Below are 15943 nucleotides of genomic sequence, written 5' to 3' on the forward strand. Positions count from 1 at the left end.
GAACGGTCATGTTTTTTCTTGATGAGACATATAAAACATTCTCTCTTTACTTTTTGTCACTGGAGGGCAGATATGAACTCATGAGTCTTCAGCTTTGTGAATAGAAGGAACACTTTGGCCAGGTCAAAGTTTGCACTAAAGATGTAATTTCAAGAATATCAAAGTGAGCTCTGACTAGAGTGGCTCAGTTTGTTGGGCATCACTGGTGCCATTCCTGGTCAGGGCACATGTCTGGGTTGAGGGTTTGGTCCCCAATCGGGGCACATACAAGAGGCAACCAATTGAGGTTTCTCACATAGATGTTTCTCTTCCTATTTCTCTCTCCCTTCCTCTCTCTCAATAAATAAATACACACACACACACACACACACACACACAAATAAATAAATAAATAAACAAACAAACAAACAAATAAATAAATAAATAAATGAATAAATACCAAAATGAGAATGATGGGAAATTGTTTGAAAATTTCAGAACTTCTGTTAATCATTTAACATTTGTTGAATTCTTGATTTACAGCAGGCAACATGCAAGCAACTGGGATAAAGAAAAGATTATTTTTACTTTAAACTCAAAGTCACTTAACTTTTCATGACTTAAGTCAAGTTTCCAGGGGTATTATCTTTATTTCTGTTAAAATTGCATGCATTAATACTCCATTCTTATGTACTACAGAAGACAATGTCCTCCAAAAATTCTCTTCTGATACAGAGCCTACATTCAGATCTAGGGAATATCACTAAAAAAACTTTAACATTACTTCTAGGGAAAAAATATGCTCAAGCAAAATTAAAATGTCTTTTTCCAGTCTAAATCTGTAAGAGATTTTCTTGATTCTATTTGGATTCCTTACCTTGATATCAGGGTCAATTGCCCCTCTAAAAATGGCCTTCTTACTTGTCTGTCACTGGACAGAAGGAATCCAAAGCACTGAGACAGTAACTGTAACTTGGAGCAAGAATGAGATATATGGTTTTCAAGACCCATGTATTCTTCCTATTGGAGACAAAGCCCATATAGTGGTCTCTGATTCAAGTGTATATACAGCATCCTAGAAGGTGGCACCCACCTTCGCAGAGTATTGCCTCCGTACTGTCACATCATTGTCCCTCCAGTAGGCTATTCTAATGTACTCTCAGGCCAATTACTTCTGGATGGTGCACATATGATACGGTCAGCTGATTCCATGGTCACAGTCCTGCTCTCACATCTCCTTTGCTGTGAAGTGGGACTCCTGGTCAAATAGCATGTTGTGTGGAATCCATGCCTGTGGATGAGGCACTCCCATAAGGCCCCAGATAGTGATGCTGGCTGATTGACTCTACTGGCAGAAAAGGGAAAGTAATATCCAGAATAAATTATTTCAGTGAGAACAAATTGCTTAACCTTTGTATTAGTTTACTAGTAAAAAGTATCACAAACTGGGAAGCTTAAACACAGAAATTTATTCTCACAGTTCTGGAGCTAAAAGTCCACAATCAGGTGTCAGCAAGATCATGCTCTCCAAAGGCTCTAAGAAAGAATCCTTCTTTGACTCTTCTAGCAATCCTTGGTGTTCCTTGGCTTGTAGACACATCCCTCCATTGTTACATGGTGTTCTCTGCTCATGTTGTAGAGGCATCAGCTATTCCCTGTAGAAAGTTGCAGAGGTTTGCTAAATATGTAAATATGTAGGGGCTTCAGATGTTCTTTGTAAGATGTAGCAGGGACTTGCTAAAAAGCCTTGGAGAGAGGAATGTAGGGAGGAGCAGCAATTGGTGATTTACAAGCTAAAAGCACCACAGCCTCTATCACCTTCCATTTGCTTGTGTCTTGTTTGTAACTGTTGTGAAAAGTTATATTTTACAGAATATCCAGCCCTTTGAAGATAAATTGCTTTGCAGAGAATCACTCCCTGGCTGAAGAGTTATGCTGCCGGAGATAACTTTATGGCCCTGCAAACTTTTAGCCCTGCAGAACCTCTGGCCCTGAGAACTTTATTTCTGTTTGACACTCCTGCAGCCCTGTCCTGCCACCCCCCTCCCCAATGAGCTGCATCTCACTAAAGAAAGAAAGCCAAATCCTATATAAACCCTTGCCCAAAACCCCAGTTCCCCCGTCAGTGCACTATTGAGACAGGGTCTCTGCCCGACAGCCAGCTTAATAAAACTTTGCTTGCTTCAATCCACTGCTCCAGAGTGTTCAATCTCGCTTACGTAGCCGTAACGTTTTGGAGGCCCCAGCGAGATGCCTCTGTAGAGCAGTGCCGCCTTCGGTGAGCCCCCGGGGCTTCGTGCGGTCCCGTGTGTCTAGCTGACTGTGGCAGGACAGCGGCCGCACGCTCCGATTTGGAGCAATTCCCTGCGCCTTCGGCGGACATTCGGAAGCTGCCGAAAGCCCTGACGGCCCAGGCTAGAGCAAGCAAAGGACAGCAGACAGCCTTGGCGGCAGGTGAGTGGCAGCTCATTTGGGCAGCGGGCCTGGGCCACTGCCGTTGAGACTTGGTCTCTTTTGTCCTCTGGACGCAGAGGTTCCCGAACAGGGAATTTGTTGAAGCTGGCTTGGCTAGCTTCATTTGGATCGTATAGAGCTCTTTTGTTTTGCTTCCGAGTTGTGCTGCCTGTGGCCGACGACGCTGCTCGTCTGATCACAGTAGCCTAGGTGGGGTTTTGGGTGGGACTGTTTAACCTCTGAGTGTGTGTGAGTGCCATACTACGGAGTCTGAGTGGGCCCTAACCTGCTGTTCCTCAGCTTGTCATATGGCATAACGGCTGGATATAACCTGGAATTTACTCAGGCAGCCTTAGCTAAGACAAAGCTCAAGTTCTCTTTGGAGGAGAGGCCAGGCGGGCATCTGAGTGGCTTCCTTTGGGCGTTCCCAACCCGTATTTGTCTGCGCTGTGAGGGGGGGAATTGTTCTTGTGCCTTAAAGTCCCACCTTTGATTGTAATCCAGAATAGAAATATATTTGTAAATCTGTGCAGAAGCACCTTAGCCAACATGGGCGGACGTCAGTCCAAGTCTACACATACTGTTCTTGACTGTATGCTCCAGAATTTCCCTAAGTTCAGGGGACAAAACCCCTCCATGGACTCTGACACTCTAGAAACATTCTGTAGATCAGAGTGGTCTGCTTTTGGGGTTGGATGGCCCCCTGGGGGTACTTTGAATCTAAATATTATCAGGGTCATCCACCTCATTGTCACAGGGAAGCCTGGCCACCCTGATCAGTTTGATTATATTGATCGCTGGTAGGAACTAGCTGAGGACCCACCTGTCTGGCTCCAAAAGTGTGTTGGGTCAGAAACCCGCAGAGTCCTCCTAGCCCACCAGCCTAAGGACAAGGGAGAACGAGACAAGCCAAAAGTTACTGAGTTGCGTCAGCCAGATCCCCTTCCTCTCCTATCAGCCCCAGAGGAAGACCACCTCTTAGAGCCCCCTCCTTATCGGGGGGCCCCTGGGTCCCTATATCCCCAGCTTCCCCAAGAGGAACCAGACTCCACGAGCAGGGCTTCCCCTCCGCTGCCCCCCAGTAGCCCTCCTTCTTCTCGCCTACGTCCTAGGCCTCCTCCTACTTCTGTTAGTGTCAGTGAGGCTCAGGTTGCTAGGCCCGTACTCCCATTAAGGGAAGCTGTAGGACCGGGCCCAGGACACCAGACTACTCTTGTCTATGTCCCCTTCTCCACCAGTGATTTATATAATTGGAGGGCCCAGACCCCCCCATTCTCCGAGCACCCCCGGGCCGTTACCAGTCTATTTGAATCTATTTGTCGGTCACATCGACCGACCTGGGATGACTGCCAGCAGATCCTACTAACCCTCTTCTCGATTGAAGAGCGAGAGTCAGTTCTTAAGGCAGCCAGGGAAAATGCCAGGAGTCAGGCTATAGGGACAGAACAGGAAAGGGAGGCAGCCGTGAAGGAGATAGTACCTGCCGAGCCACCCGACTGGGACCCCAACACCGTGCTGGGAATGGCAGCCCTTAGAGCTTACCATCAGGTCTTACTTCAAGGAATGATCAAGGCAGCTAAGAAACCCACCAACTTGAATAAGGTGTCAGAAGTTATTCAGGGCCCCACTGAGAGTCCCACTGCCTTCCCTAAGCGCCTGCGAGAGGCCTACCGCATGTACACCCCTTTTGATCCTGAGGCTCCAGAAAATGCCCGTGCCCTCAATCTGGCCTTTGTCACTCAGGCGGAACCTGACAATCGAAGAAAGTTACAAAAATTAGAGGGATTTGGAGGCATGAATTTAAGCCAGCTCTTAGAAATCGCCACAAAAGTGTACTTAAACAGAGATGAGAAAAGGGAACTTGAAAAAGAGAAGCGGCAGGCTAAAGTATTAGCCGCAGCCCTAAAAGAAACCTCCTTTAAACCAGGCCCAGAATCCAGCAAAAAGTCCCACAAGAAGGAAGAAGGAAAGCCAGGAAAGAAATTAACTTCAGATCAATGTGCATACTGCAAAGAGAAGGGACATTGGAAAAATGCCTGCCCCAAGTTAAAGGAACGTCCTGCTCCCAAAATAATGGCTACTGCAGGGGAGGATAGTGACTGAGGGGGCCAGGGCTCCCTCTCCTTAGGCCCCCGGGAGCCCATGGTTACAGTGACTGTGGGGGGCCGCCCAGTTACTTTTATGGTGGATACAGGAGCCGAGATTTCAGTAGTGACAAAACCTACAGGATCTATTGTAAAGAAGAAAATGAAAGTACAAGGGGCAACAGGAGAAATTGCAGAATATCCTTTTTGTGAAGCTCGGAAGGTAAATTTAGGAAAAGCTACTACCACCCACTCATTTCTTCTCATTCCGGACTGTCCGTTCCCTTTGCTTGGGAGAGACCTCCTCAGAAAGCTCCGAGCCCAAATCTCCTTTTCCCGAGGCTGCAGAGCTTCAAGTAAATCCTCGGATGATTTTGTCTGTCTCCCTGACCTTAGAAGAAGAATATCGACTGCTTGAGTCTCCTCAACAGGACTCTGAGTCTCTCCCCAGGGATTTCCAGGCAGAGTTTCCCAAAGTATGGGCAGAAGACAATCCCCCAGGTTTGGCAAGCCATGTACCTCCTGTAATAGTCTCGCTGCTCAGTGACACCAGTCCCGTTCGCATCAAGCAGTATCCTATTTCCCGGGAAGCCAGAAAAGGCATTAAGCCCCACATAGACCGACTGCTGCAGGAAGACATACTAAGGGAATGTCAGTCAGCATGGAACACTCCCTTCTTGCCTGTCCGGAAACCGGGGACCAATGATTACCGGCCAGTTCAGGACCTGAGGGGGGTAAATGCTGTAGCAGAGACTATCCACCCAGCGGTGCCAAATCCTTATACTCTCCTGAGTCTCCTGCCACCTAATAGACTCTGGTATACATTAGATCTAAAAGATGCTTTTTTCTGCATTCCTTTGCATCCACAGTCACAAGACATTTTTGCTTTTGAGTGGAAGGATCCAGAGACAAATAGAAAGCAGCAGCTTACTTGGACTCGGTTGCCTCAGGGATTTAAGAACTCCCCCACTATTTTCAGAGAGGCCTTAGGGCAGGACCTCAGCCCTTTTTCGTTAGAAAATCCTCATCTGACACTCCTCCAATATGTGGATGATCTCCTCTTAGCAGCCAAGACTAAGGAGGATTGTCTTACAGGCACATCTGCCCTCCTCACCCTGCTGAAGGAAAAAGGCTATCGAGTCTCTCGCAGGAAGGCACAAATTTGTACCCAGAAGGTAAAATTTCTAAGGTTTATTTTGTCAGAAGGGACCCGGAAATTGTCAGCTGAGCGTAAGGGGTTAATCACCCGACTTCCCACCTCAAAATCTAAGAAGGACCTCCGTGAGTTTCTAGGGACGGCAGGATTTTGCCGCCTCTGGATTCCCAATTTTGCTGCAATTGCATGGCCCCTCCATGAGGCCACTCGAGACCCCAGTGCCCCGCTAGACTGGGGAGGGGATCAGGAAAGAGCGTTTCAAAAGCTGAAAGAGGAACTCACCCAGGCTCCGGCTTTGGCCCTGCCAGATGTCACCAAGCCTTTCAGCCTTTTTGTCCATGAGAAAAAAGGAGTAGCCAGGGGAGTCCTGACTCAAGCCCTTGGGCCTTGGCGAAGGCCAGTAGCATATCTTTCAAAAAGACTGGACCCAGTATCCAGAGGGTGGCCTGCCTGTCTCAGAGCTGTCGCTGCTACGGCCCTCCTAGTCAAGGAGGCTGACAAGCTCACTCTAGGACAGGGCCTTTCTGTTAACGTGCCCCACTCAGTTGAGACTCTCCTAAGGGGCACGGGAGGAAAATGGCTCACTGGTAGCCGCCTCACCCACTACCAGGCCACTCTCCTTGGGGACCCCCGGATCCGCCTGCAGGCCATCCAGGCTTTAAACCCAGCTTCGCTCCTACCCGCTGAGGAGGGGGAGCCAGAGCACGATTGCGAAGAAACCATTGACCAAGAATGTTCATCCCGGCCTGGACTACAGGCCTCTCCGCTCCCACATTCAGACATTGTACTCTTCACAGATGGAAGTAGTTTTGTTCGTGAGGGCATATGTTACACTGGAGCAGCTGTAGTCACCCTTGAGAAGGTAGTCCGCGCTGAGCCCCTTCCACAGGGCTGGTTGGCCCAGAGAGCAGAACTTGTCACCCTCACCTGGGCACTAGAGGAAGCCACTGGCAAACGGGCCACTATATATACTGACTCTCGGTATGCATTTGCCACTGTTCATGTGCATGGGGCAATTTATCAAGAGAGGATTACTTACAGCTGAGGGAAAAGCAATTAAAAATGCTCAGGAAATTCTAACTTTACTACAAGCAGTATGGAAGCCAGCCCAGGTAGCCATTGTTCATTGCAGGGGCCACCAGAGGGGCACCAGGGAAATTTAAACCGGGAACCGGCTAGCGGATCAGGCTGCTAAAGAAGCTGCATTGCGAGGTAAAGCCTCTGCCTCAGAGGGGGGAAATATTCTTCCTGTATTAATACAACCAACAGAGCCCCCACATTACTCCCCAGCTGAAGAAGCTTGGGCTATGACTGAAAATGCCACAAAGAAAAACGACTGGTTAATTCTGCCGGATGGAAGAATCTTTGTTCCAAACAGCATTGGCCTGCAGCTAGCCACCACCCTGCACCAGACCACACATTTTGGAAAAGGAGCACTTGTCGCATCTTTAGAAAAGGAGTATTATATACCCAATCTTTGGACTGTTTGTGCATCAGTTGCGAAACGATGCCTGACTTGTACTAAAAATAACCCAAAGACTGGCAGGGTCCCACCACTTGCGGTGCGCCGGCAGGGAACAACTCCCTTTGAAGACATTGAGGTAGATTTTACAGAAGTAGGGCCAGCCCCCAGAGGCTATAAGTACTTATTAGTTTTAATTTGTACTTATTCTGGGTGGGTAGAGGCAGTCCCCACCCAAACAGAGAAGGCCAGGGAAGTAGCCAAGGCCCTATTAAACTTGATTATTCCTAGATATGGATTACCTATTAGCATAGGGTCAGATAATGGTTCAGCATTTATGGCGGAGACAGTTCGAGCAGTAGCTAAGGCTCTAGGAATCAAGTGGAACCTCCACACTGCCTACCGGCCTCAGAGTGCCGGTCAGGTAGAGCGTATGAATCAGTCATTAAAGCAGACTCTGCGGGGCAAGGCAGTGCAAAGCCAGATGGTGTGAGCGGCTGGATCCAAGCGTTAAGAAAACAGAATGGGGCGAGACGCAGGCGGCCTGGAGCATGGCGGGTACGGGCCTGGTGGCTGGAGAGGTGGTGGTGGATGCGCTGCCGTATTTTGACCAAGGTTACGAGGCGCCTGGTGTGCGAGAAGCGGCTGCGGCGCTGGTGGAGGAGGAAACTCGCAGGTACCGACCCACTAAGAACTACCTGAGCTCCCTGACAGCGCCGGATTATTCCGCTTTTGAGACCGACATAAAGAGAAATGAGTTTGAAAGACTGGCTGCCGGACAACCAATTGAATTGCTCAGCATGAAACGATATGAACTCCCAGCTCCTTCTTCAGGTCAGAAAAATGACATCACTGCCTGGCAAGAGTGTGTAAACAATTCTATGGCCCAGTTAGAGCACCAAGCGGTTCGAATCGAGAATCTGGAGCTAATGTCGCAGCACGGGTGCAACGCCTGGAAAGCGTACAATGAAAATCTAGTTCATATGATTGAACGGGCACAGAAAGAGCTCCAGAAGTTAAGGAAACATATTCAAGATTTAAACTGGCAGCGGAAGAACATGCAACTCACAGCTGGATCTAAGTTAAGGGAAACGGAGTCAAATTGGGTGTCCCTGGTCAGTAAGAATTATGAGATTGAAAGGACTATTGTGCAGTTAGAAAATGAAGTCTTTCAAATGAAGCAGCAGCACGGAGAGGCCAACAAAGAAAACATCTGACAGGACTTCTGAAGAGACTGACGAATTCGGTTGATAGAAAGGAAGGCAGGTTGGGCTTTTACAGAAGCTCAGACTGGTCTGTGAAGGACAACATCTTACGGAAATCGTCAGTGGCGTTTAGAAACCGTACAAAGGGGACCGTTATATTCTCTTTGTACATTAGCAAAATACAAAATTTCAAGTTGGTATTTTTTTGCCATTAAAAAAATCTCGAGACTTTCAAAATAATACAACTTTAGAATACTGTATCATAGAATTAATTTTGAGTCACTTGGACCATATTTTGTATTCAAGAGATCTTTGTTGAAAATCTTCAACATGTACAAGAAGTTGGAAACTTTGGGTTTATATATTTTTCAAATAAAGATAGTTCTACACAAATTCTTGATGACCAGTCAAGACTTAAGAAAAAAAAGAAAAGAAAAGAAAACAGAATGGTCCAGAGAAGAAGAGGAAAGACTCTTGCATTTGGCCAAGAGGAAGCGAGACTTCTGTTACAGAGCCCCTGGGCTGCTCCAATTGAAAACAAACCCACGGGCCCTTTAGTTAGGGGTCCGATTGCCCGCCGCCAAAATTATAACTCTGAGTATTACAGTTGAGTGAAAAGAAAATTGTTTATTTAACAGGTACACATATCCTTGCCTTCCGTCTACCAAACCTAGCCAGTTTTGCGGGGGGAGGGGTCGGAAACACCGTTTCCCTCCTTCTTAGGCACCGTTCATCTTTACCAGCAGCCGCCAGTCACTCCATCTGATTGGGGAGGTCCTTTCTGTGCTGTGGTGCCCTCCAGCTCTCAATGTAGGGCCACCTGGATTCTCAGCCTCCTTGCAAACCGTTCTTCTTTCTGTGAGCCGCGTGGATCTCCTCTCCTTCTCCAGAGCACCTCTGCGAACACTCACCAGCGAGGGAGACAGCCCCAGAGCGTGCCCCCACCCCCACCCCCCGCCCTACAGTGTTCGCAGCTGCCTACATATCCCTGAGTGCGTCCTCTGACGCAGTGGGTGTTGCCAATAGTTCTGACCATTGGCAGAACCCCACGTAGGCTCTGTGTGCTTTCCATACCGTGCCCTGGTTCAAGACCCCTCCCATCCACCTGAGGCCTTGGAAACATCCAAGCAAGTTTGCATAAGCAAAGACACCAGCCACCGGCCTCAGGCGTGTGGAGGCATTCTGAAAGCCGCTTATTTCTCCCCATCCCCCAGCCGCAAAAAAAAAAAAAAAAAAAGCAGACTCTGCGAAAGCTCCACCAGGAAACTAATTCTCCATTGCCAGATCTTCTCCCTTTAGCCCTTTTCTGGTCCAGGTGCACTCCGTACACTGGTGGACTGACTCCTTTTGAAATATTGTTTGGAAGGCCACCCCCTTTAACACCTCGAATAGGAGATTTGCAGGTTAGGGGTGACCATACATTAATTCAGCAATTACAGGCTCTTCAGAAGACCCTTACTTCCATCCAGCAGCAGGTCTTAGAGAGGCGTCCCATTCCCATAGTGACCCCTATGCATCCTGTCAAACCTGGGGACCAGGTCCTCATTAAGGTCTGGAAAAGACAACCCCTAGGGCGACTATGGGAAGGTCCCCATACTGTTGTTCTCACTACCCCAACGGTTATAAAGGTTGCTGGCGCTGCTGCTTGGGTTCATCATTCTCGAGTCAAGTCCTACGTCCCACCAGCTCTTGAAGAAAAGTCCAGTGGGTCCGGACTGGCACCGGCAGGACAGTCGAATTCAGCCCCTCCCCAGCGGTTGGAGTGACTCAAGAAAATAAAATAATTGGACAGTGTCCTGCTTTATTCTTAACTATTTTTAATTTAATCGTTACTTTATTTGCCATGTGACTTGGTACTGTAGCCCCGGCTGACTAGGGCGCTTGGGAAATGGTGGCTAACAGTTTCTTCTATATTGGCTGGTGTACAGCGTTTGAGCTGATTTACTGTCTCCTCTATTAGGTCTCCTGCCTGTGATAAATCCCCACAATATTTAGTAAACCTGACCTAGGGACTTCTCATTTAGCCCTCTGGGCAAGCCTTGCCCTTTGTTTACTTATGCCAGTCTCATGGACTCCCTTGTGGTTTCAATAAACACTGGCGACATCCTTGCCGAGGGGAACTGAACTGGAACTGACTCACACCCCAAGCTGGGGGTCTTGCAAGTAAAGAGAAATTGTCCCTAGTTAAGCAACTGCAAACATTCCAGAGGACCCTTGCAGCTGTTTAAAAGAGTCCTAGAGCGCCACCAAATGCTTATAGTTACTCCCTTGCATCCTATAAGCTGGGAGGGGGAATCAAGTTTAATTAGGTTCTGGAACAAAAGCCTCCAGGCCCTTTTGCAGGAAGGTCCTCATACTGTTATTCTCACTGCAGTCAATATCACCGGCATTGTAGCATGAATCCACCACACCAGAGTGAAGCCCAGCCCCTCTTGCAGCCCACCTCAGGAGATGATCAAAGAACATCCCCAGGATGCCGGCCCTCCATCCAGCTTTTTAGAACAGCCAGACCCCCCTGGCGGCCAAAGCGCCTCAGGAAAGAGCAGAATAAGGCTGCAGCAAACATCCTCATGAAAATAAAAGTCCGCCCTAGTGTCCTGGCTGCCTGGGGCTGGTTCATCATCACTCTTGTTCTCCCTGCTGCTGCAGCCCTGCCGCCTTTGAAATTCCACCTCCTCGAGACAAGATGAGGCCGCATATTAGCAGAACAGGACTGGAACACCACAAGCCAAAGGTAACCTTTTCTTTCATCGCTCATAACCTTTGGCCCCACTACCGGCTTGACCTAGACCAGGGTTATTACTTTTGCTCAGGCAAAAATCCAAGCCAAAACTGCCACGATGAAAAGGCATTCTTTAGTCCTTACTGGGGCTGTGAGGACGTAGGGCTGTGGAATCACAGGAAAGGATTTTGGAAACATAACCAAAGATTCATTCAAGTAGCCCTGCGCTACACACCCCATCCTGTCATGCCCTGGGATCCTTATATTACAGTAACTCTCACAAATCCAGCCGATGATACTTGAACTGAAGCTGGACATGCTTGGGGCGTGCAACTTTGGCGACACCTAGCCTGGAATCCTAGGTTCCTTTTCACAATCCAGGCAAGATCTCCCCCACCTCGGTTTATAATTCCGCAGCTCTTGGGGTTACAACCAGCCCAGCACGAGCCCCGCCAGACTGATCAAGCGCCAGCTCTCTGGAAGCGGGGCCCAACTCTTAATAACAGTACCTCAAATAAGTCACCCTTGTCACCCCCAAATGTTCCTGAGAAACCACTCGGCTTCTTTGGACTTGTAAGGGGCACTCACCAGGCCTTAAACCAAAGCTAGCTCAAAATTGCTGCAGACTGCTGGCTTTGTTACCAGGCAAGGCCTCCCTTCTACTCTGCTATCGGTGTAAGACTCAACCTGACCAGCACCAGCCGATGTGAAAAAATAGACACTGCTCCTCTTATCTTAATAGAGGAGGTCCTTGGAAATGGGACTTGCATTAACACCCCTAGCTCTCGGACCTCAGGGGCTTCTCAGATTGTCTTTGATGCATCTGCCTGTGCTAAAACCATCCAGCTCTCAGGCGGCTACTTCCAAGCCCCAAATGGCTCCAGATTTATTTGCCCTACAGGTATTTTATCCTGCCTCTCCAACAATGATCTGACCTCAGGGCCATTGTGTACTCGCCCAAACTGTTCCACGAGTGACTGTCTATGGAGGGGTGGAAAGTAGCAGGCTCTTCCTTCCCTCTGAAAGGTCGCTTGTAAAAAGGGCAGTCGTTCTTCCCATACTAGCTGGAGCTGCCCTAGCAGGATCACTTGCTACCGGAGTGGCTGGACTTGTCACCAGCCACACCGGGCTCGCAGCTTTATCTTCAGCTGTCGACCAGGACCTGCTAGCCTTGCATGAAACAATTGGAGAAATAACCACTCAAATAGAGTCCCTTGCTGAAGTAGTCCTGCAAAACAGAAGAGGCCTAGACCTCCTCATGAAGCAAGGAGGACTCTGTGCTGCCCTGGGAGAAGACTGCTGCTTCTATGCAAATCGAACTGGTGTCATCCAAAACACTGCAGATCATAAAGGACCGCATAGAGCAGCGGGAACGGGACCAGAAAAGAGACTCTTTGTGGTACCAAAATATGTTTAATTGGAATCCATGGCTGACCACTTTAGCAAGCAGCCTCACAGGGCCCTTACTGCTTCTCTTGCTAGCAGTAACTGTCCTTCCTTGTATATTTCGGTATATTATTCAGCATCTAAAAGCTAGCATTGCAGATACCCAACTCCTTATCCTTGCTACTGAGCCCCTCCCAGAAACCAAAGTTTAATAACCCTAGTTATAGTCCCTAGACATCCCTTTTAGGTTTAGTAGGGACTAGAGGGGGGAATGTAGAGGCATCAGCTATTCCCTGTAGAAAGTTGCAGAGGTTTGCTGAATATGTAAATATGTAGGGGCTTCAGATGTTCTTTGTAAGATGTAGCAGGGACTTGCTAAAAAGCCTTGGAGAGAGGAATGTAGGGAGGAGTAGCAATTGGCGATTTACAAGCTAAAAGCACCACAGCCTCTATCACCTTCCATTTGCTTGTGTCTTGTTTGTAACTGTTGTGAAAAGTTATATTTTACAGAATATCCAGCCCTTTGAAGATAAATTGCTTCACAGAGAATCACTCCCTGGCTGAAGAGTTATGCTGCCGGAGATAACTTTATGGCCCTGCGAACTTTTAGCCCTGCGGAACCTCTGGCCCTGAGAACTTTATTTGTTTGACACTCCTGCAGCCCTGTCCTGCCACCCCCCTCCCCAATGAGCTGCATCTCACTAAAGAAAGAAAGCCAAATCCTATATAAACCCTTGCCCGAAACCCCAGTTCCCGGTCGGTGCACTATTGAGACAGGGTCTCTGCCCGACAGCCGGCTTAATAAAACTTTGCTTGCTTTAATCCACTGCTCCAGAGTGTTCAATCTCACTTATGTAGCTGTAACAGTGTATGTCTTCTCCAATTCTTAGATGGACACCATCACATTGAATTAAGGTCCACCCTACTCCAGTATGACCTCACCTTAACTAATTACATCTTCAATGACCCTATTTCCAAATAGAGTCACATTCTGAGGTACTGGGAGTTAGGACTTCAACATATCTTTTCAAGGGACACAAGTCAATCCATATCAAGTAGTCTGGAAGCATGTTTCAATTTGGAAGAAATTACTTTCTAATAATATTTATTCAAAAGTGCAATAATTTTCTGAATTAGGTTAATTCCCATCATTAAAGGTGGTCAGGGGTGACCAGTTCAAAGATGTTGAGAAATGATTAGTTCAATGATTAGGTTATTGGCCTAGAAAATGTTAAGTTTCTTTCTAGCTGTTAGTCAATAGGCAATGAATTCATGAACTAAGTAAAATTACATCACACTAAATGTTTCATCATCACTGCCACCTAAAAACTTCAGCTCACATCTCCACTCATTACTTGACTATATAAAGTACTATACTTGGTGCTATGGGGAATATAAACATGTCCTCTCCCAAATCTGCTCCTTTTGTGAAAGTCATCTCTATTACTCAGTTGTCCAAGTAAAAAATATGCAGTTCTTCTAAGTATAAGCATATTAATTTAAAGCATGGGTTTGGGACTGAGTCAGACTCAGGCTTAAATTTCAGTTCGACCACTTTTAAGCTGTGATTACTACTAAACAAGTTGATAACAGTTGAATTTGTTCACTTTCTCATGCTCCACTTCAGGTCTTCATCATCTTTTGTTTTTATTACTGAAAGTCCCCGAATGCTGTTTAATAAAGGCATAACACTCAACTAAATTTCAAATATTTAAAGTGTGCAACTTAATGAGTTGATATATATTTGTGAAACCAAGGTAGTCAAGAACATATCCATCAAGTTAATTCATGCCTCTTCCCACCACCCCACATCCTCAGACACTTACCTAATTTTTGTCACTATAACAAGTTTGCATTTTCTAGAATTTTATGTAAATAAAACCATATAGTATGTAATGTACTCTTTAAAAATTTTTCCTTAAGGTTTTATTTATTTTTAGAGAGAGAGGAACGGTGGGAGAGGAGAGAAACATTGATGTATGAGAGAAGCATCGACCAGTTGCCTCTGGCACGCCCCCAAGTTGGGAGACCTGGCCCGCAACCCAGGCATGTGCCCTGACCAGGAATTGAACCAGTGACCTTTTGGTTCCCAGGCCAGCACTGAACCACAGAAGCCATGGCCAGGATGTACTCTTTTTCACCTGGGCATTTTCACTCGGAATAATAGAAAGTTATCAATGTTCTATGTATCAATATTTTGTTCCTTTTTATATTGCTGAGTACTCCATTGTATGGATATACCATGGTGTGGCAACCTGATCAACCACTGATAGACATTTAGGATGTTTCCAGTTTGGACATTTTATAAACAAACTTAAGAACATTTGTGATTAAGTCTTTAGTGGACATATGCTTTCTTTTCTCTTGGTTAATATTAATACATAAGAGTAAAATGGCCGGGTTCTATAGCAGGTACATGTTTTACTTTTAAAGAAGCTGCCAAACTGTTTTTTAAAGTGCTTATACAATTCTTCATTCTTATCAGTAGTGCAGGAAAGTTCCCATGCTCCACATCCTTGCCAAAACTTGGTATGGTCAATGTAGTGACTGTATAGTGGTATCTCGTGGTGCTAATTTGTATTTCCTTAATGACTAATGATGTTGAGCAGCTTTTAAAGTACTTATTTGTCCTCACTGTATTTCTTCAGTTAAGCATTAGTTCAAGTCAAATAATTCATAAAATTTGCCTTTTTAAATTGGGTTTTGCTTCATGTTATTGAATTTTAAGGGTTTCTTTTTTGTTTGTTTGCTTTTTAGATTTTATTTATTTATTTTTAGAGAGCAGGGAAGGGAGGGAGAAAGAGAGGGAGAGGAACATCAAGGTGTAAGAAACATTGATCAGTTGCCTCACATGCCCTAAGCATGTGTCCCGACTGAGAATTGAACCGGTGACCTTTTGCTTCGTGGGACAACTCTCAACCAATTGAGCTATGCCAGCCAGGGTTGAATTTTAAGTTTTAAAAAGTATTCTAAATACAAGTTATCAGATATATATTTTCCAAATATATTCTCTTGCATTTTCAGTCTAAGTGTCTTCTGAGGTCCAAATTTTAAAATTTGATGAGTCCAATTTGTCAACTGTCTTTGTGTCACAACTAAGAAATCTTTGCCAAACCAAGATCTTAGATTTTCTCTTTTCTTTAACTTTTTTTTTTTTTTTTTTTTTTTTTAAGAGAGAGACAAAAGGAGAGTATCTATGTACTCACTGATTCTTTTATGTGCCCTGACCAGGGATCAAATCCACAACCTTGGACTATGGGGATGACGCTCTAACCAACTGAGCTACTGGGCCAGAGCTTGAAATTTTATAGGTTTTTAGTCTTAATTTAGGTCTATGATTCATATTGGGTTAATTTTTGTATACAGTGTGAGGTAAGATTTATTTTGCAGATAGCTTTCCAAGTGCTCCAGTACCATTTGTTGACTATTCTTTCTCCCTAGAAGTGCCTTGGCATCTTTTTTGAAAACAGATTGACCCTATTTCTAGACTCACCT

The 15943-nt window shown here is 46.2% G+C and overlaps 1 protein-coding gene across 5 annotated transcripts in view; it reads right to left on the bottom strand.

Moving 5' to 3' along the window:
- Nucleotides 1–1428: 1428 nt before the first annotated feature.
- The window catches only part of UBE2W (ubiquitin conjugating enzyme E2 W), a 68527-nt gene continuing 54012 nt past the window's right edge, over nt 1429–15943 (bottom strand). For 4 of the 5 annotated variants that reach the window (XM_090283737.1, XM_090283743.1, XM_090283742.1 and 1 more), the window contains 2 exons: nt 3257–3316; nt 1429–1634 (listed from right to left, as the gene is read on the bottom strand). In XM_090283737.1, the coding sequence (XP_090139863.1) occupies nt 1624–1634; nt 3257–3316 (71 nt within the window). In that variant the 3' untranslated portion in view covers nt 1429–1623. The remainder of the gene's footprint in view (nt 1635–3256; nt 3317–15943) is intronic. The other variant, XM_090283739.1, reaches the window with a different exon arrangement.

This window comes from Furipterus horrens, unplaced genomic scaffold (genome assembly GCF_987537825.1).
Source record: "Furipterus horrens unplaced genomic scaffold, mFurHor1.1.pri manual_scaffold_7, whole genome shotgun sequence".
In the NCBI taxonomy this organism is placed as follows: domain Eukaryota; kingdom Metazoa; phylum Chordata; class Mammalia; order Chiroptera; family Furipteridae; genus Furipterus; species Furipterus horrens.